This window comes from Dermacentor andersoni, chromosome 9 (assembly GCF_023375885.2).
Source record: "Dermacentor andersoni chromosome 9, qqDerAnde1_hic_scaffold, whole genome shotgun sequence".
Taxonomy (NCBI): Eukaryota; Metazoa; Arthropoda; class Arachnida; order Ixodida; family Ixodidae; genus Dermacentor; species Dermacentor andersoni.
In genome coordinates this window covers 15,447,515-15,467,493 of record NC_092822.1, presented here as the reverse complement: position 1 = coordinate 15,467,493, position 19,979 = coordinate 15,447,515, and the positions used below count along the sequence as shown (strand labels likewise).

General features: G+C 43.3%; 1 protein-coding gene across 1 annotated transcript in view; it reads left to right on the top strand.

Annotated features, from left to right (window-relative positions):
• Window positions 1–147: 147 nt before the first annotated feature.
• The window catches only part of LOC126527081 (F-box/LRR-repeat protein 5-like), a 31,091-nt gene continuing 11,259 nt past the window's right edge, over window positions 148–19,979 (top strand). Inside the window, exons 1-8 of the mRNA XM_050174799.3 lie at window positions 148–358; window positions 1,345–1,482; window positions 3,758–3,955; window positions 8,004–8,145; window positions 9,099–9,293; window positions 11,006–11,265; window positions 17,026–17,108; window positions 18,212–18,676. Coding sequence (XP_050030756.1) covers window positions 275–358; window positions 1,345–1,482; window positions 3,758–3,955; window positions 8,004–8,145; window positions 9,099–9,293; window positions 11,006–11,265; window positions 17,026–17,108; window positions 18,212–18,676 — 1,565 coding nt within the window. The 5' untranslated portion in view covers window positions 148–274. The remainder of the gene's footprint in view (window positions 359–1,344; window positions 1,483–3,757; window positions 3,956–8,003; window positions 8,146–9,098; window positions 9,294–11,005; window positions 11,266–17,025; window positions 17,109–18,211; window positions 18,677–19,979) is intronic.

Here is a 19,979-nt window from a genome sequence, read left to right as displayed (position 1 = left end):
GTGCGCCGCGGCTGCTTCAATGAAACGGCCAGCTGTCGTCTCTCTACAAGCGCTTCCGTTCGTCTCATTCGCAATACTGCAGTGTCTCGAGCTTTGCACAAGAAATCTGACCTGCTCGAGCATAAAGCCAGGACTGTGATCACTGTGATCTCTCCGAGCACCCATCGACACGTCCGGTGGCCGCCGGCAAGCCTGTCGCGAAGCGAATCTGCATCAAGGTTGTTTGGCGCGCATCGAAACACAAGAAACCCCGCATCTTTTGCGGACGGTCAAGATGGCGCCTTTTCCAGAAGAAGTAGATGTGTTTTCGGTACCGCATTCGAGGATGAAGCGGCTCGTCGAAGTGTATAACGAGAAGGTAGGGTGCATACACTTGCATGTTACGTGCCGCCTGTTCTCGCTTGTCACGCCAGTGAGCTTCGATTCGCCACTTGGCAACGCGCGCACTGTAGTCGCCTTGGTGGGTGAGCCGTGTGCCGAACACAGATTCCGTTTGAAAGCTCTCAGAATGGGAAACGGTTCCATAAACATTCTGTTCGTGCGTTTGAATACGTGTAATGCCGCGCGCGTGTGATCTCCGCAGCTTCGTCCCTTTGGCGAGTCCCGCAGGTCGTAGCTCAAGCGCTCGCTTATGCGGCGTGCAATCGTTGAAAAACTTGAGCATAGTGCCGAAATTCACTGCTGCAGTCTGCGTAGCTTCACGCTGATCCTTCTTGAGCATCCCCTACTCATCACACTGCTGGTCTGTACGGGAATTAAATCTGCCGTCTTGCTTTACCATTGTGCCGGTGCCGAAAATCGTTCACCGCTTTCGGTTACAGAATCCGAATTTGCAGTTTGTCCAACACAATATATTGCAACCTTTTACATCTGTCAACATCGAATTTCTGGTGTCACTACACGCACAGCCTTGAATCGAGGTCTTAAACAGCCTGAAACCTGCTCATCCCAACCTACACGCGCCGTACGCGCATGCTTGTAGAGGTATATCGCCGCACCGTTAAGTCAAGCGTTTACGTAGTCTCCTAATTCGGTCTTTCCGCCTTGGATGTATGCAGTGTTTGGGCCATGGTTCGCGGAAGCGTGCCGTTGTGCAATCGCCTAAATTACCCGGTCGTTCCTGGCGAAGCGTCTGCGTAGGCGTGCCGACTTGGCAGCACCATAGGCAAGCGCAGTTCGAACAGGCCTTCGAGGTTTTTTTTTTTTTTTCTTCGTCCCCCCACCCTTTTATTCAGTAAGCGTGCGTCGGGGCACGTACCGTAGCTCATCAGACGCGCTTTTTTTTTCTTCTTCGTGTCTTTGTCAAGTGAGGTTTTGAACGTTTAACGTCGTCTTTCTCCGCAGCTGGGCTGCACGGACTTTGCCGACTACAGCGCTCTGGAGTCGCTCTTGCACGAGTTGTACCAGACGTTCCGCGAGTTCCGGTGCCACGAGCAGATCGAGAACCAACTCATCATGACCAAGTTGAAGAAGAAGCTGAAGGTGTGATAGGCCAATTTCATCAGCCTAATTTCATCCAAATCTTGGCCAATCCCCCACAGTGGGTGTGCGCCATCGCATAAGGAGTACCATACCATACCATACCATACTGTCATATTCTTGCCTGTTTGCCTGTAGTATTCGTGGCCATTATCCCACTGTGGGCTTGTGCCGCGGGCAGTAACAACAACAGGAACAACAACAACATTATTTGTGCCACCCATATTTTTTTTTTCCATTTCCCCACTGTGATGACATGCCATCTCTGCAAAATAGACCACATGTAGTGTGTTATGTGTGCTACATAGACAGGGCAATTACTCATAGTAATGTGCTCTTACTGTTTATGAAGACAGCCGTAACAGGAATGTAGCCTATTTTAGGCATGCCATCTGGTGCACTGTTAACAATTCTTGTTTTGCGGTTCTTAAGGGGTTTGACTGTAACTGCATCAGATGTGGCAGTATGATGAACCTGATGGAACTTGAGATAATGAAAATGCAATCCCGGATGTCTGCAGTAAACAGCAGACAGCTCTTTGATGACACGTTAGACTGTATGCCAAGACTGTTGGGTCAACTACATTTCACACGCAGAGACCTTGTGCTATGAGCAACTTGAAAGATTCTCTCTCAATAAATAATGCCCTTGCTGTTTGCTTCACATAAGGCACATGTCATTCCAATTTCCATAGGGTTAATTTCGAAATACTATTACCAGTGTTTCTGACGTCAAAGAAAGCCAGACATCTTCACAGAATTTTAATTTCTGGAAAATTCTGGGAGAAAGCAGGATTTTCACCTCGGTTTCGTTGAATCAGGGAAATTGTGACCCAAGACAAAAGTACAGATTGTTATTGCAAGCACAGATGTTTGCAGAAAGTATACTTTTATGGTTCCTTGTACAGAACACACAATAAAGCCACGTAATACAGGCACATAAAAGCAGTGGACACATTGTAAAATAAATTTCTATTCAACACTCATCACACTTCCTAAAATAGATGTGTGCGGGCTGTAGCTTTCTCCGCTTTCTCTGTGCTAAGGTATGAAATCAGAATAGTTACTTTGGGAGCCACATTATGATAGTGCGTCATCCAATCTGTATTGTTTCCCTTGGGTGCCTTTTGCTTTATAAACTGCATTATTTTTCGCTTTCTGTTTGTTGTTTTTTAGGAAAGCAATAAACTTGAAGGAGATACGGCATGTTAAAAACCACGCGGTTATGTAATGCACTAGAAACATAGCTGGCCAGTGAAAACCTTCAGAATTGCTTTGACCTATCTGAATGACAGATTGTGTGTTTGTATGAATGTTCTTTTAGCGAGTGGCCCCCTGCAGTTACTTTTGATAACACCGTCATTTTATTTGGTAACGCTCCCAAATACAAGTTTTTGTGTGTCGCCATGGTGCTATTGGTGTTGAGCTCAGGTGCTCAGTTGTAGCTTGATTATGTTGTGGTTTTGCATTTGTACCTTAGTTTTATGTGCTGCTAACATATAGAAATAAAGTGGACAGGGCAGACGGTGGTGTGTCTTATGGATGCTGGCCTATGTCAGTCCTGCCCATTATTTTCCTATGTGTTTGCATTGTCATCTGGTACAAATACTGAATATATAATGCTCCTTGTATTGCCGTAATAACACATTAGCTTCTCTTACTTCTGTTTTGCATCAGCCAGATGTAGAAGTCTTAAAATCCACTCATCACTTAGCCTATTTCAGTTTCAACGAGCAGTGTTGATCTTTCTGCTGTGATGGCTGCATGAAAAAATTTGAAGGAGACACAACACTGGCTGTGTGTCAGCAATGTAAATTTTTTTGGTCTGATGTCTTTTGTAGTATCAAGCTTTATTTGCTTCTTGAGGATATGTGCCTGCCTCTTTTGTCAATGCCTTTGCTAACCTGTCATCTGTAAGTTCGCATTGATGTCCGCCCTCTGAATGATCAACTCGTAGGTAGTACCACGTTGCACATCCGAGGCACTGTTTCTAGGTGGTTGGATATAAAGTTGCATTTTAATATCGATGTTGGCAACTTAGTGAGAAAGCTGAAAAATTCGATGAGCTTTTGGTCAACTTATTGACAACTTTACCTCTTTGGAGTCATTAGCTACTTATGACATCATAACTTAATGACTTAGCTGAAAATGGAGTATTTTGGGTTGCGGCCTGGCAACTCTGTTCAAGAGCAATGTTTGCGATGGTGCTGAAAATGAAAACAAAAGCAGTGCCTGCATCTTTTTCTTTTTGGACCTGTAGAAATCTTTGTTCGTTGCAGGCGCTCTCTATTCACGATTCGGCCGTCTGCAACTGCCACAGCGACAACCGTCTGTCAGATATTCTGGCGTTGGTTCGTGATGGCTACTCTTGCACCAACAAGTCAGCAACGGAACGTGTCAACTATGGCCTGAAGCTTCAGCATGCCCTCATTGAGTTCACCGAGAAATTCTTGCCGCACATGAAAGAAGAAGAGGAGGTGAGTTTTCATTTTATAATACACACGTACAGATTGTATGATGAAGGTGGGACTGTAAAACTCCTTCCATTACATCGACAACCTAGATATGGACACTAAAGGCACTCATGGTACAAAATATCAGGCATGCAGACACGAACACAAAGCTCTGCTCTCCTTTTCCTTCTTTTGCCTTCTTCAGTACTGCATACCAACATGCTGAACTTACAGTCGTTTGAAAAGGAATTATTTAAGATTGATGTTGCAGTGGATTAATTGCGCATACTTGAACTATGATGGCTTTCCCATAAGTTCTCAGCTGGCACAGAAGCACATGCAAGGGCACGGGACTGTCTTCATTTACAGGCACTCTTCAGATGCTGCATTCTAAAATGCGGAGCGTTCTGGTTGTACAGTTTGATTGCAGTGGCCTTGGACGGGTGGCGGTGCACACAGTCTAGCTATAATGAAGAAAGGATGAAGTGCTTATGGTCGTATAATTTTTTACCAATGAAGGCTCAGAAATGTTGGGTTTTGATAATTCTTCAAGCTTTCTCAAACTTAATTCAGTTTGTTGTTTGCAGCCAGGCAGATCTCTTCGAAATGTTCGCCTTTAAGCAGTATTTATATTGAACTTTATGGTTTTCGACACAAGAGGTAAAGTCTTATCAATGCAGGCACAAAATGTTTCTTGTCTATCAGAAAAGGCAATCTTGGCGTCTTTTGGCAACAAGGGCAAAGTGATGGCCACTTTTGTCTAAATTTCAAGAAGCATGTTGCTCAATGATTATCTACGAACTGAAAGGCCACTGTAAAACAGTACATTGTAATTGATTCGCTGTCTATAGGTTGCTACCAAAAGTATCCAGCATGTGAGCATGGGCAAGAAGAAAGCCCTTCTGTGTTAGCATTGGGACAAGGAATTTTTTTAATTTAAAGATTGCAGGAGGAACTTCTGTCTGCTCCAGTGGATTTTTTATCGTAAGCCTTGTAGCACACTGAGCAGTCTGTGTCAATCAGGCATATCAAGGTTCCCTGAGATTAAAAAAATGGCCGTCTGCTATAGTGACAATAATCAGTATGCTCACACTCCAAAGCTACGGCTTGTCTATGAAGGATGCTGTAGTGGAGGCCTCGGAATCAGTGTTGATGACGAGTTTTTTTTAAGGGGTACTGAAACGCTTTTCTAGCACTATAAAAAAAACATTTCTGATCTGTACTCAATGCTGCTGTTAACATGCTAACCAACCATTATGCTGCTGCGTACAGCAGCAATTTAAAGTCTTGCGAAATTGATCGCTTGCTCTCTCCAGCGACATTCCTAAGCTACACCTTTCTTCTGCCTTAGACAACTCGGAAATGACATTATATGATGTGTAATAACCCTTAGATGCCAGTCATAAGGCACGTGTGGACACCCTTTTTGATTTTCAACAAAGTGGCAGTTATTAAAGGGACACTAAAAAGAAAAATAATTTGAGCTGTGCTAATAAGTTACCCTTTTGCCTTTCTGCAATACAAAAAAGTCACTGTTACCATAAGAGGAGGCTTGGTATGCCAGAAAAGTTACAAAAACAAAATACATGTGGCCTTGAAGTTCCCGTGCCTGATCACCATGATGTTATTGATTCTGACGGCATCTGCTCTGCCCTAGTTAAATTTTTATTGGTAAAGGTGTGCTGCTCTGTATTCTAAATATTCTAAAAGGGACAAAGTCTGAACTTGGCAAGCTTCATGAATGGTTACTGAGCCAATATGGCCCAAATATGAAAAAAAGAAGAAAGTCCGAAATCTGTCACATCACACTGATGTACTGGCACTGGAGTTTTGGTGTGAAACTTAAAAATTTAAACTTTGACTTTCCTATTGTCTTCTAGTAATCAACTTGCAACTGTAAAACTTATGAAAATAGAGTTTTGAACAAATAATGTATTAGTCTCAACAGATTTAGCATTTCTCTTTAGTGTCCATGTAATGCCATTTAGGGACCCTGAGGTGCTTTTGTCAGATACTGTATTGCACAAAGAAGAAAAGAAAGAAATGACTGACAGGCAGGGCACTCCTACTGGGAGTGCTCCATTGAGAGAATTCATTGAGTTGAGGGGTAATGAGTATAGTAAACATTGCACTTTTTATACTTCCATTCATACTAGGTTCCTTTCAAAAATTTCCTTAAAACGCGTCGCACTCATTCTAGTGTGTCACTCAATTGCAAGAAAAGGCGTAGCAGAGCCTCCCCACCCCTCTTTATGTTCACCTACGTGATCTTTTAATGAGATAGCATTATAGGCAGAGTTCACCTATTTTGGACGTGTCACATTCCTCTGATGAAGAATATGGGCTGATGCATTCTAACACAGCATCTCGAAGCACTACCTCTCACAAGGGAAGAATCTGAGAAATTGGCATGTGACGCACATGTCAGGCGTTTTGAAGAGAGACTTTGACATGAGAAAAGCATGTGTGCAATCGTGGCCTAATGGTTAGAGCCTTAAGCTGCAGCACTGGAAGACAGGTTCGATCCCACCATCGATCACTCATTTCCCTATGGCTTTACATGTGGACTTTGCTCACTTTGGAGGTATCTAAACAAAACTCAAGGTATGCTGAGCATACGCGAGCGAGTCAGTGTTTACAAAATTGCAAGTTTGTAAGAGATACGAGGCACACAAACGCCACTTTGATAAAGGAGAGTGTGTGAAATTGGCTGTGACGCACACATACACCACTGTCAAGACATCACAATCGTCACATGTTGCATCTCGGTATGTCCCCACTTATTTAATGCCTTCGGGCCCTTAAGGAGAAATGAATGAATAGATGAATGAATGAATCAATCAATCAGTCAATCACATTGGAAGTATGTGATAATACTTCGAGAGTTAGCGATGCTAAGGTCTGGCTTAGTTTGTTGCTCTCTACCTTCATCAGGATGTGGATACTGCAGCTGTAGTCGAACATGCAACCTTGTGCTTAATGAGGGCGGCAAGGCCACTAAGCCGCCATGCCTACAGTGGCTAACTTTCCAGCCTACACTTTTATATTTCTGACAGTGTGATTGAAGCTGTGATTGTTATTTTTTTCTGGACTAAGTTTTCAACCTTTTTTTCTACAGTGATTCAAGTGCTCAAGCATCATGGGGCTAAATGTGTGGACATTGAAGAAGGCCACAGCAAAAAGTAACATTAGTTTATTTGCCTTCACAACTTCACTCCGAGTTGGGCCGAGAACTTATGGGAATACCTTCATAGAAAGCTTTGCAGCTTTTAATGAAAATGAAGTCTCGGTGACAAAAACAGTATTGTAATTATGGCATGGGTGTTGACTGCTCATTCTTCTAGAGTGTGGGCGATGACACGATAAGTCTTTGCATTTGGATTTGTGGAGGCTTGATTGTAAGCAACGGAAAATAACTACATGAAACAAATAAGCAAAACGAACAAAATTTTGCTTTTAATTTGATGTCTTCAAGTATCTGTTGTTCATGTGGGTGCTCACTTGTGCGTACATGAGTTCTGTGTTGGGCCACCTTATATTGTGCTCTAATATTATGAATTATTGTTTAGCGTAAGCAGTGGTAATATTTCCTTATATACCCAATGTAGTAGTATTAAAGTGTTGTGCATTCATGTAGAACGGTTAGCATCTTCAAGAGACCGAACGTGTAGTGCCGATCTTCCGTACGGCATGCTTCCTTTCAATGCTTTCAGTTAGCTAAAGCTGCCTTGATTGACTGGGACTGCTGCATGTACACGGAGACCTGTGTCAAATGCACTTCACAGACATACTATTTAGACATTCAGGCACACTACTGGGATGAATTGACGATTGCTGTCACCCGTAACATACCATCATGTATACTGTATCTCTGTCCAGATCCTCTAAATGCAGCACTTTTCTATGACATCTTTACACTCAAAATTATTTCTATTTGTGTCTACTGTGACATCTTGTTTTCATCTGGAAGTCTTGTGCTGAGTCATGACCAACGGCAATCATAGAAGCGCGACATCTATTGCTTTGACTGCTCACATGCCACAGTGAATGACACACCTTGTTCGTGTACCAGGTCTTTCAGCCCATGCTGATACAGTACTTTGGGTATGAAGAGCTCAAGTTGCTGAAGGAGCGAGTGATTCGTGAGCACACCAAGTGGCAGCAACAGTGTTCACAGGAGAAATGCCATGTGGAACTTGAGAACATCGACCAGAGTGAGTTTGTTAATTTGCCTTTATTAATGCAGCAGACAGCATTGTACTGTAATGTACTGGGCAGAAAAAGACCTCCCCAGGGCTGTAATACACGGTATGGAGTGTGCTGAAGACCTAACACTCTTACATTATTATCACGTTTCATTTGTTTGCTGCTATGCATTAAAGGTCAGTAAGTTCCAACGTGGAAAGAATGAACCACTCTAGATAAATTATATGTTTGTATGTGCAGGGAAGAAAATGCAAACCAAACAGTGCAGTAACATTTTAGGATGGAGCAAATGCTAATGTAACTACTGAAGATTAAAATTAAAAAATTACCGCCAACACTCTGGAATCGAGTGGAGTTTGAACTTCACATCACATCATACTCATTATATCTCTGTTTGTAGTATCTCTCTGAAATTTCTTCAGAAATATATTCCTTGAATGGCATTCCACTAACTCCACCCTGTTGATCAGGTTTCAAAAAAAAGTATTAGGGCCTCTTTAAAGGCCAACTTCAACAAAATTTCACCTTAGCTAAGTTGGTTACAAATGAGTAGTGTATGTTAGTGAAGTAATATTGGCAGAGCTGCGGGGTTGGTAATCTTATAAGTTTATCACTAGCAGCCTTCCAAACAGCACCTAAGCAGACTACATGTGCTACATGTGCAGACTACATGCGCAGGAAGTCACGGGCAACAACCAATCCCGGTGACTTTCCTGCAAGTGCTAATGACAGCATTTTCTTCAGTTTTCGTCTGAAAAAAATGTGCTTTTGCGAGTCTTTTGTGACTTATCCACTCATATTTCACATTTGAAATTTTGCACGAAGGCTGCTCTATGTCTACACTGTCTGAAACTAGGCTGTTTACACAGCCCAAAGTTTTGCTGTAGTTGGCCTTTAACATTGTGTAATGAAAGGGAAAGAGCCGGCTCATTATAAAGCATCTTTTGTGTATTGTACACAGAAGCGGACAGCGATGAAGACGACTCTGACGATCTCCCATCATGGGCTGACATGCCTCAGGAGATTTTGCTCGACATCTTCGCACGCCTGAACGCCCGCGACCGCTCGGTCTGCGGCGGCGTTTGCAAGAGCTGGTACAGCATCTCTCGGGAGCCGGCCCTCTGGAAGGACCTGATGCCCGTCCACTGGGCTCTGGGTAAGCTGTGCCATTGGCTCTAGAATATTGGTTGTACTGCTTCTTCACAATACTGCACATAATAATCATTCACCACAAGTTATGACTTGGAATCTGCTGCTGCTGATAACTTATGATGGGATATTTTTAAAGCTGGTTTTTAGCTTTCAGAGCTGTTGAACCTTATCGTGTGCTTTATTGCAGTGTCGTGTTGCAAGACGTGAAGAAATCCTATGACACCTCAAAGAATTAGTTTCTTGACTGCATGGAAATGGCACAGAAAGATGCAGGCACTGTGGTTCGAAGTGCTGAAAAGTTGGCAGTGAGATGTCTGTATTATTTTATCATTCTTTAAAGGAGTATGGCACAAGAATACTGTGTCCTGCTTTTCCCTTTCTTTTTGTAGAAACTACCTGTCAACTCTATAATTACGGTATGCAGCCTAAATTTCTTGAAAGCACCACACATAATTAATTGCATCACCTTTTATGCAACTAGCGCAAAACTCAGAACAAATGCAATGCACCTTCAAACATAAAGCAAGGAATTGTACACCTCTTTCGGAAACACAGGGTAACTCACTCTCCCCTCTTGTTCCCTTATGTGCTGATTGTAATACGACGGTCATAGTGTGTGTCTTCTTGCATGTGTGGGCATGCACTCACACGCAGTGAAGTCTGGTACCACGAGAATGTCACATCAGGCTTTGGTTATGTGAATAGTTTCCTGGCTCATGTAAGAAGCCACGCTGTACTTGGTGTAGATTTTAAACTGTTCTCATCAAAAGGTAACAAAATTAATTATTTGGCAACTTCCCTTCTGAAATTGATGTTCCGTAGTGTAAATACTCAGTCGAAATCTGTACAATACAGATGCAAAAATGAGACAATTTTTGTGCCAATACTCTTTTGACACCTTAATAGGCCAATCTCACCACGAGTTGTGCTACGCCACTGCAGCCATGGTGCACTAGGGTTGCGAACCGTCCGAATTTCGAGTAAATGTTGAAGTCCTGGCTTAGCATAGGAGGTATAAGGGATGAGGGTGGCATGACAGTCGGACTTCAACGTAATGAACAGGGATATAAGGAATGAAGGTGCAGGCTCGAACAGCACCAATTTCTAGAGATTTTGGTGTGGTGACTGGTACGTTGCACTTGGCCATGTAAACATCGCTCACCTCGAGTCGCTCCGTGGTCACAGGTTGCAGTTGGCTGTGTGACTTTTGTCAATTGCTCGCATGAATGCATCCTAAGGTGGCATTTATAGCGCCAATTGAAAAAGGTTGCTTGACCGACCGCGACTTGTGGCCAACGAGTACCTTGAGGCAAAAGATGTTAATACAGCCAAGTGTGACCTGCCCATCGCCATACCGAAATGTCTAGATTCGTGCCGTTCAAGTCTGCTCGCACGACCATCGCCACATAATATAACTCTCAGCGAATTCCGATGTCCGGCTTCTCTGACGCTGATTGGTTCAGCAGCATTGACATTCCAGCTGCGCAGCAGAAAAATCAAGCAGTGAGTAATTGAGCCAGTACAGTCACTTCTTGACCAAACTGACCCTCTACGACTGTCACTTCGCAACCAGCATGGTTGCGGGATTTCTGGGACTCGCCAGCATGAATGTTGCCTAACACTTAGTGGCAGGGTTGTGGTTGATAGCACTTGACTGGCTTGTGTAGTGCGAGCTTTTGCTGATATTTGAAAGGGGTACCTAATGTTTACTTCCAGGGTTATGGGACCACGTACCACTGTGGCCAGACCCTTATTACGAAAGCAAGCACAGCAAAGAGCATGCTGATGAAGACGCAGATTTTGACGAATCCGGCGGGAGCTCCTCCGATGAGGATTCGCCTTCAAGTTCATCTGCAGACACCTTGAGGCGGGAGGCGAATGTGCTGAACTGTCTGGTCAAGCACCTGCTGCCCATCGTTGGCAGTGGAGTCCGAAAAGTTGTACTTGCCACTTCTCATGCCCTCAACAGCCGCTTGGTAGGTGGCTCTTGCATAAGCCATATGCAGAGTGTTTTATTTTACCAATAACAGAATTTTTAAATATTATTCAGGACATGTAGCAGAATTCTACTTTCTGATCTAGATTACTCTCAGAAACAGACATTATTTCCAGAATAAATGAAAGTGAATATTTGACTAACTGCAAGTTTCTTGCTAATTAACATTTAAACTAATTGCTTCATGCCATATGTTGCAGTTTACAAATTCTAGCTGGTGACTTTTGAAGTTGTATCTACTTTGAAAGAAGTTTGAGGATGACACCAGTTTTGAGGTATGCATTCCCAAAGATTGCAGCAATATGCATTGGTGTACCAGTTACTTTTGAGCTTGAGTGCTTAAAAAGGTGCTTTGTTACAAAAGTAAGTACAACAACAGTGTATTTTTACAGCAAGTTTGACTGTGCTTATTTCAAAACTGGTGCTGGTCCTGAAATTCATTCCAAGTGGATGTGCCTTGTGAATTCACTGGCTTCAATTCCTGTACAGCAGATGGGTACTTAATCAGTTGAAAACTTAATTACTGTATATTTATTAATTAGTCAGTTAGGTATGTTGATTTCCAGTGTAAATATTGTATATCTCTCCGAGCATTCCAGCTAATTAAGTAAATTTGTGCTAATGGAACAGGCAATTTTTAAAAATGATGTTAATGTTAAAATAAAGCACCCTATGTGCACTAACTCAAGTTAATTCTCTCTTGAAGACTGTGTTGTGTTAGAATTATACGAAGGTTGAATTATTCAAATTTTATTGAATTATCAAGCTAATATAGAGCAGTGTGACGTCTTCATATAGCTTGACCATTGCAACAATCTTTCAGCTTTATGGTATAGCAACACAACACGGGCAGCTGCTCAGAAGTCTTCAGATGCCTAACAAGCCTCCAATCCATTGACTCCGCAGTGGCATCATTCAGCGACGTCCACATTGGCCATGCTTTTCTCAGGATAGGCGATTCTGGCATTAGCATCCGTTTTGCAGAGCATCATTGATGGCGCCCTTCACTACGTAGCGCAGCCAAATGAGGCCAGGCATGGAGGCAAACTCCATGTCTCCAAGCGGGGAGTAGTAGTCATGTCACCCACCACAGCCACATGAGACCCGGTGCCTATGCTGCACCAAATCTGGTGAAAACCGGTGGTATCATTGGCATTTGTTCTCGCTGGTCGGGTTTTACACTACTAGTACGTCCCCTATTCATGGAGCACTGCTGTCCTTCCTGTGAAACGCTTGCTCACTAAGAACAACTTCGCTTTTTAATTTTGATAGCGATTCTGTGGACTGCTCGCAGGCATTCCGATTGGTCGGTTTGTCATCAAAGATGGGCCTCTCGGGAAACCTTCATTTTAGGAGAGAGAGAAGAAAGAAGATCCTTATCCCTGATATGCTTCGAACTTACAGCCAGCTCAAAGCCAGCTCTCTAACACTGCACCATGGCAGTTCCATTGAACTTGCAGAATAACAGCAGCAGGTCGTGTAGCAATGCACATGTATGCAGAGGCAACGAGATACCTCACATTGCACACACTTCACAGAGTACTAGAGCCTGGCATTGCAATAATTGGAACACTGTGTGCTACAGTGAAAAGGCATGTTTCTTTATGTATGCAGCAAGTTTGCTCATGTGGTGGATAACTAACTAGAGAGATTTGTCAGGGAAAACATGTGTGAGCGAGCAGTGTGCCCACGTTAATATACTGTCCATGCCATTGACAACAGATCCGCATACAACATAATGTATTTACTTGCATAATAATCACACTCGCGTAATGACCTCACCCCCGAACTTTGTTGTCAAAATCAGTTTTTTTCTTTCCCGCATAATGATTGCACCCCGAACGTGTTGCAGCGATACGTTGTGTGCCAGGTCTAGCTAATGATGATCGCGCTTACCCTCTGTTGAACACTACGCAAACGACTCTTCAAAACATACCAAGCGGTCTGTACACACCAAACAGATTCTTAAGCAGATGCCCCATTTCATCCCCTTCATCACTTTCCGCATTTCCACGAAAAAAAAAAAATCTACAACCAAACTTGCCTTAGCTTTATTATGTGTAAGCTTTATAATAGTTGTGGTCAACAATAAAAACAACAAAAAAAGGCGCCTTTTGATTCCTCTTGTCAGCATTCGTGGGCACGCAACAAATCGCGAGCGGCAACGATAGTAGCCACGTTTGCATTGATACATTAGAAGTGTACCCTACTCATGCGCCGACGCTTGTAACACAGCTAAAATATTCGCCCACCCTTAGCGGAGACATGCCGTATTAGGGTAGTAGTGAAGATAAATGCCGCAGTTTTTGCAGCATGCCTGCCATGTGTTTATGTCTCTGGTAGCTAAGTGCGCCCATCTCTGTTTCTGTCCCCTCAAAGTGGGCATGCTTATGTTATTGCCGCAAACTTGCCAACATTAACAGTATTATTCATTACTGATATGGAAGAAACTGTTTCAATGCACTCACGAGATGAAAATGTACTCACAAGAAGAAAAAAAATCATGTTAGGCTTGGTCCACCGGCCGCCATTTTTGTTTTGGTGCTCCGCACTGTTATAGCAGCAACCACCTGTTTGCTGCTGTTGTCATCCCACAGCAAACGAGGGATGAAAAAATTTATTTTCTTTTTGCAGAAAATTTAACCAACATAATGATTGCGCCCCTGAATATACATCAATTTTTTTGAGAAAAAGTGTGATCATTACGCGAGTAAATACGGCATTTCTGTATATAACAGACTATTTCTGCTCACTTAGTTTAATCTGCCTATATTATCAATGCAACCAAATCTGCTTGCTGTTAACGGAACCGGCTATAAAGGACTATCTGCTACAACAGACAAGTTTCTTGGGAAGCTTTCTCTACATGGTGTAAATACAACTTACTTTGATGCGGCTACATGGGCATGCGGCAGTGCAATGCACTGCATGCATCCAATGCGTGGGGCAGTACGCTGCCTGCAACTATTTTCGGCCGCTTGTGGAGTTTAATGCACCTATTCTTAAGCAACAAAGACACTAGTAGCAAGCTTCCCACAACAGCATGCCATGCAGTGTCCCGCTGGCGGAGAGTTTTTGTGTTGACCACCCAAGCGGACCACAGCTGCCTACCAGCCGGCTCAGCGCCGTGCAAATGCCGACGGTTCCACCAGGCCTAACCAGCTACTAAGCACAGCCGTAGCACATGATGCTTGAAAAACAACTGCCCACGATCGGAAAATTCACTGCTTGGAGAATGATTTATTTATAATCGAATTCATTTGCACATAAGCAACTTGGGATGCGCTTGAACTTCACCTTTATGACTGGAATGCGATAGCGTTATAGTTTTCAGTTGACGTCGACATCGACATTGGATATTCTGCAATGCAGGGCCCGATAGAAAACAATGGTGGGCCTATCTTGGTGGCAGTGCAAGGCAGAACAATGTCTCATACCCCTGTAAGGCAGAGGCTACAAGCAGTGAGTTATCAATGGTCCGTAACCCCGTAAGCAAGGAAAGAGGGGTTTGTGTCTGAGTTTCCGTGTAACAGAATTATGTTTTCTTGTACACTCAATTTATTTTCACATACATTCAAATTACAATCCGATGCCATCACGTTGGCAGGTTGCGTGTATGTCGGACTTGACAAATTTTTTTATGCATTTTACTTTAAGAAATTCCATTAGTTCAGTTCCATTCCATTAGTTCCACTAGTTCTTCTATTAACACTCTCGTGTTAATAGAAGATATGCGGCTATTCGCAGCGTCCAGACTTCAAGGTGCGGGATCCGGCCAAGCCGCATCCCAGGCACTGCAGCAACGGCCAGATGCAGGCTCCAAGTTGAACTTGCCTTGTACTGCGGCTTTCCTTCGTGCAACACATCTGACAGTGGTCGTCACTTGTTTCAAAAGATAAAATTAAGACATAGGTTTATACTACAGGTCACTGATTTGCGTGAACTACAAACTCTAGCTGTCATTTGTGTCATCGGCAGTGGCACCACGCTCGGGCTGGGCGATCTGCACATCAGCGCTGGCGAACCAACTCCCCGCTGTTGCGCCGGCTGTTCTTGCTGTTGTGCAAGTGTATTATGCTCTAGTACGAGGAAACTGCGATTTGACTGACAGGAAGGCGCCATGCCGCGTGGTTGTTCGATTACCATGTAAACCTGTTTATATATAGTTGACTTTTTTTATTTCCGATGTTTTTATCATTTTTGCTCTTGCTTACGTGTTAGACAGTGGTATCACGAAGTTTCGTCACTTCACGACACGCTGTGAACCTAATTTTGGATAGAGCTCACTTTGGATGTAATGAACATTTTTCGCTGGATTATTACGGTCCGTTGCAATGAGCGTCAGCTTTAGGGGTAACATAGTGTAAATTAATAAATGCATTATTAAGTGCTCGTGTAAGTGAATGTTTATCAATTGAAAATGTGCACGCCCCTCAGCTATCACCAGTAAATCATGTTTCGCACTAAACTCGATGCCTGATAGTGTTCTCTTCTTTTCTTGCCCTTGTTTTCTTTGTACCACATACACACATAACACCTGTGGCACAACAGGGACAGCAGGCACTCTTTTCCCTATTGTGCATTGTGAGTCATCTCTCTGGCCGGCTACTGTCAACGTAATAATATACTGATCTGGCAGCTCTGTCTACGTTCTTAATTTTTTTCCATTTCAGTGTTTGATGTAATTCTGCACTGAAATCAGCCATGGATTATTGTAGTAAATTATTGTCCTATTGTCCAAATTCATGGCACACCGGTGCATGCAAACACTGAGAAACACGTTATTTGGCAACCGAGCTCCTCTCTTGTGCTTCCTTCTGGACACGCTGCACCATCTAGTGGTGCTGGTGGTAGGTTCATTGAAAAGTGGCCCATACCCAGCGGTGCAGCCTGCAAAAGCTTCAGGTTGCTGTACTCGAGGAACCCTTGTGAATTGGGTTTGATTCTGCTGAGCATCAAAAAAATTTAAGATATCTTTTTCGTCATTGTAGAGCAGCCGCACACCTGCTGGTACATACTCCATGACCCAAGTTGAGATCAAAGAGGTTCGTTGAAGACCAGCACAGACCGAAAGGCACATACTGCGCTCTAAAGTCAGCGTGAAAGAGTTTCATTGAACAGTGGTACCTATCCAGTCCTGTATCGACAGTGACCCTTGTCGGTGTGAAAGAGGCTTGTTGAAGAGCGGCACATATGTACACAATACCACATACTCGGTGACCCAAGTTGATCGGATGGTTAGTTTCGAACCCTGTTACATCAGCATTGCAGCCCGATGTACTGCCCATTCGACCGCGGACTACCAAGTGACAGGTAGCTGAGAAAACAGTTCGAGACGAATGTACACTCGTACATAGACAGACAGATAGCCCTCGGAAAGTATGTGAAGTACCCTAAGAATGCTAGCACATTAAAAGTGCAAGCACTATGCGAATAAATATTGTGGTATGTATTCCTTCTCTTGGCACAAATAGGGTTAGTACTGTGGTAGACCATTGAGCATCTGTTTAATACTTTACTGGCCACATGGGCATCCGCAAGGGGGGCTGCATAAAAAATCACACATTTTATTTTTTATGAACCTTTCAGTCTTTTTATGTCTAAAAGTCACTAATAATTTTTCATTTTCGTTGCTTGTCGTTGTCTAGTAAAAAAGGGAATGCTTGTGTTTTTGAGCCATACTCTTGAAACCAGCTGCTTTTACATGTTAATAAATGATGCAAATTGTGTTTGTTTGCAGTTAAGATCCATTCTGAAGCTTTGTCCCAAGGTTTGCCACCTGGACCTTTCTTACACCGACATTGGGGACACGTCTTTCAAAGGGTGGGTGCTTTTTGCATTATTTCAGTGTACGACATTAGTGAATAACTTCATTGTACATTTTGATTTGTAAATAATTTTATTGTACATTTTGAATAATAAACATTGTTGTACTGTCAGTGATTCATATTCAAGCATTTTTTGGAATGAGTCAATTTTTTCTCAGTGCTGTTAGACTTGATGGAGTAAAGTAGGCTTTTAACATTCTTGCCTTTGGAACAACTCTGCGTGCCAGCTTCCCAGCAGGCTAAGTTGTATCATTTCAAGATACTGCAGGTTTATTTTTTCGCAACCACTGGAGCTTTTTCTTGAAAGAAAATTACTTTCTGCGATAATGTTTTTAGATATTTTTAAATGCCAGTACTACGCCTGCACCTCCTGTAAGCACACTTCCTTCTAGGGTTCCATTGTCACTTCACCATTTTCACCAATACTTTCACTGGAGATAACAGCTATATCACGATGCCTTGCTGTAGTCTCAAGCATCTGTTGACCTCGTAGTGTTTAGGTTTAACAGCTATGTGATGTAACTGTTGGTGGGGAGTGTACAGTGCTGAGTGATTCAAATGTGATAATCGGTCCGTATGGTGGCCAGCGCTTCTTACGCCACTGGTGGACGTTGGTGACACCAAACTGATGCTTTGTAGTATACGATGAAAGCTAGCTCCTTCGTGATGCGTTGTGACTGCATTTGGCCCTCCAGCGATTACCCAACACTTTCTGGTGCTGAAAAATTGCCCGCCTGCCATGTAGGCTGATTATCACATTTGAATCACTAAGTACTGTACAGTTGAAGTGTAGCAAGACTCTTTCATAATGTCCATTTCTACTCATTTAGTCAGTTGGTGTGAACTGAAAGCAACATCCCCAGAAGTGAGGATCGAGTGCAAATGTTGCTTATGTTATACAGTTGAACACAGATATAATGAATGGTGCTTATTGCTAATATCAGCATGTAAGGAATATTTGCGTGTAGTGAATGTTGGATATAATGAAGGTATTTTCATGTCATATGAAACTTTGTTATAAGGAAGTTCTACCACACAGTGCACTACACGTTTGGTGAAAGCAAATGTTGAGGTGTCTCTGGCATGTCCTTGTTGCAGGCTCGAAGAGCATGGTGCCTGCTCCCAGCTTGAACACATTGACCTGTCTGGTTGCTCTTGGCTGACAGACGTTGGCCTGTCCCGGCTGGCACGGTGTCTGCTCCAGCGGCGGAGAGCGTTGTTGGACGGGTGTTCCGCAAGTTGTGACCAGTACAGCACCAGTTCACTTTCCTCAAATCTGTCCTGGAATTCCCTGGATGCATGGGATGACCCTGCAGCAGATGTGAATCGGTGCACCCCTGTCGTCGTTCATGGCAGGAGTCGCTTTTGTGATGCTTGCCCATTCCGGAGCCATTGCAGTGGCATCGTTAACCTCTTGTCGGAGCCGGATCTCTCCGAGTCTGGGGTAGTGTCGCTCAACGCATCAGCAAATCGAGATCTCACACAGGAAGGCTCAAGCGGTGTCGGAGGATTGAGACATCTGAATCTTTCAGGGTGCTTCAGCATCACAGACAGTGGGCTACTGTAAGTTTTTCATTTTGTGTGTGGCCTTGCGAGTGAAAGTAGATGTCAACTGTTTTCTTTGTATGAGGGAATAACCACTCAAGATAGGAACAAAAAAGTTATCATTGGGAAACATTAGTATGGAAAATAATTTACTGCAGATGCTGACCTCTCTCTAATATTTTTGGCCACCTGTATAACTTTCTTTCTTCTAATGTTTAGGTGCAATCAAAAAGTAGATTTTAGTTATTCTACATTTTTTAAAGGAACCTACTGCAATTTCTAAAGTGTGGCATGGTAGCATTGCATGTCACTTGCCAAACATTCAGGCACATGTGTAGTTGTAAAACAACATTTTAATTATAAGGTAGAATTGACCATGAGACGAGAAGGGTGCCTGTTAGAGCACTCTGCATTGAACTGTCTATGCTATACAATTTGTGGTGCTTTGTGCAGAGTACTTTATAGTAAAAAATAAAAGCAAAAATTAAAGAAAGCTAAGGCCTCCTATGGCGCATTAGTGTACCAAGTGGTTCATTTAGCCCATACTACCTTCGAGAGTGGCCCATATTTTTCGTTTAGTAAAGCTACACTTCTGGTTCCTGTTCTAGACAAGCGCTGTTTGAATGAGCATATCCAGGTTTAATTATGGTCTTTGTGCACTGATTATGCATTACAATCGCCGACTGATTTTTTGGCAAAAATTCGGACCTGCTCGATTATTTGGTCTGCTTCGCGGTACCGCCATTCTCCTCATAGACCATAATGTATAACAACCACCGAAAGTACGGACACCTTGCAACCTCTCGTCTGATTTTTCGGACACTCCTTGTGCCAACTATATCGAGAGCACCATGCACCGACTCTGACTGGTGCGTGGTTCGGCTTGCTGAACGCCATTTTTGTTTTGAACGGAGCCTCCTTGCTGCCCCACGAAGTGGCGCTACGGCAAATCCTCGCTCATCATCTTCGTTTCTGCCTGGTTCGATAGAGTGGCTACAGCAGTTCCGGTCTCAGCTTAGTAAGCCATGTCAAGACAATCCAGCAGCTTGTTTCTTTCTTCGTGCACGATGCTGCAAGTAGGCCGCGTTTTTCATTCGTGCGACTGCACTCTTAGACAAAAGTACACCCTTTGGGGTGTATATCTGCCACACAACAGTAATTCTCATCTGCCTTGCTTGCGTTTCCTTTCTTGAAAACACCGCGCCTGCCACTTTCCTGTCGGGAATGCTAAGTCATGCTGATAACGCGCTTGCCGTTTGTTACTGGTAAGTACCGGGCTTGCAGTGTTAAAGAAAGGAAATGCGGACAAGACAGATGACGT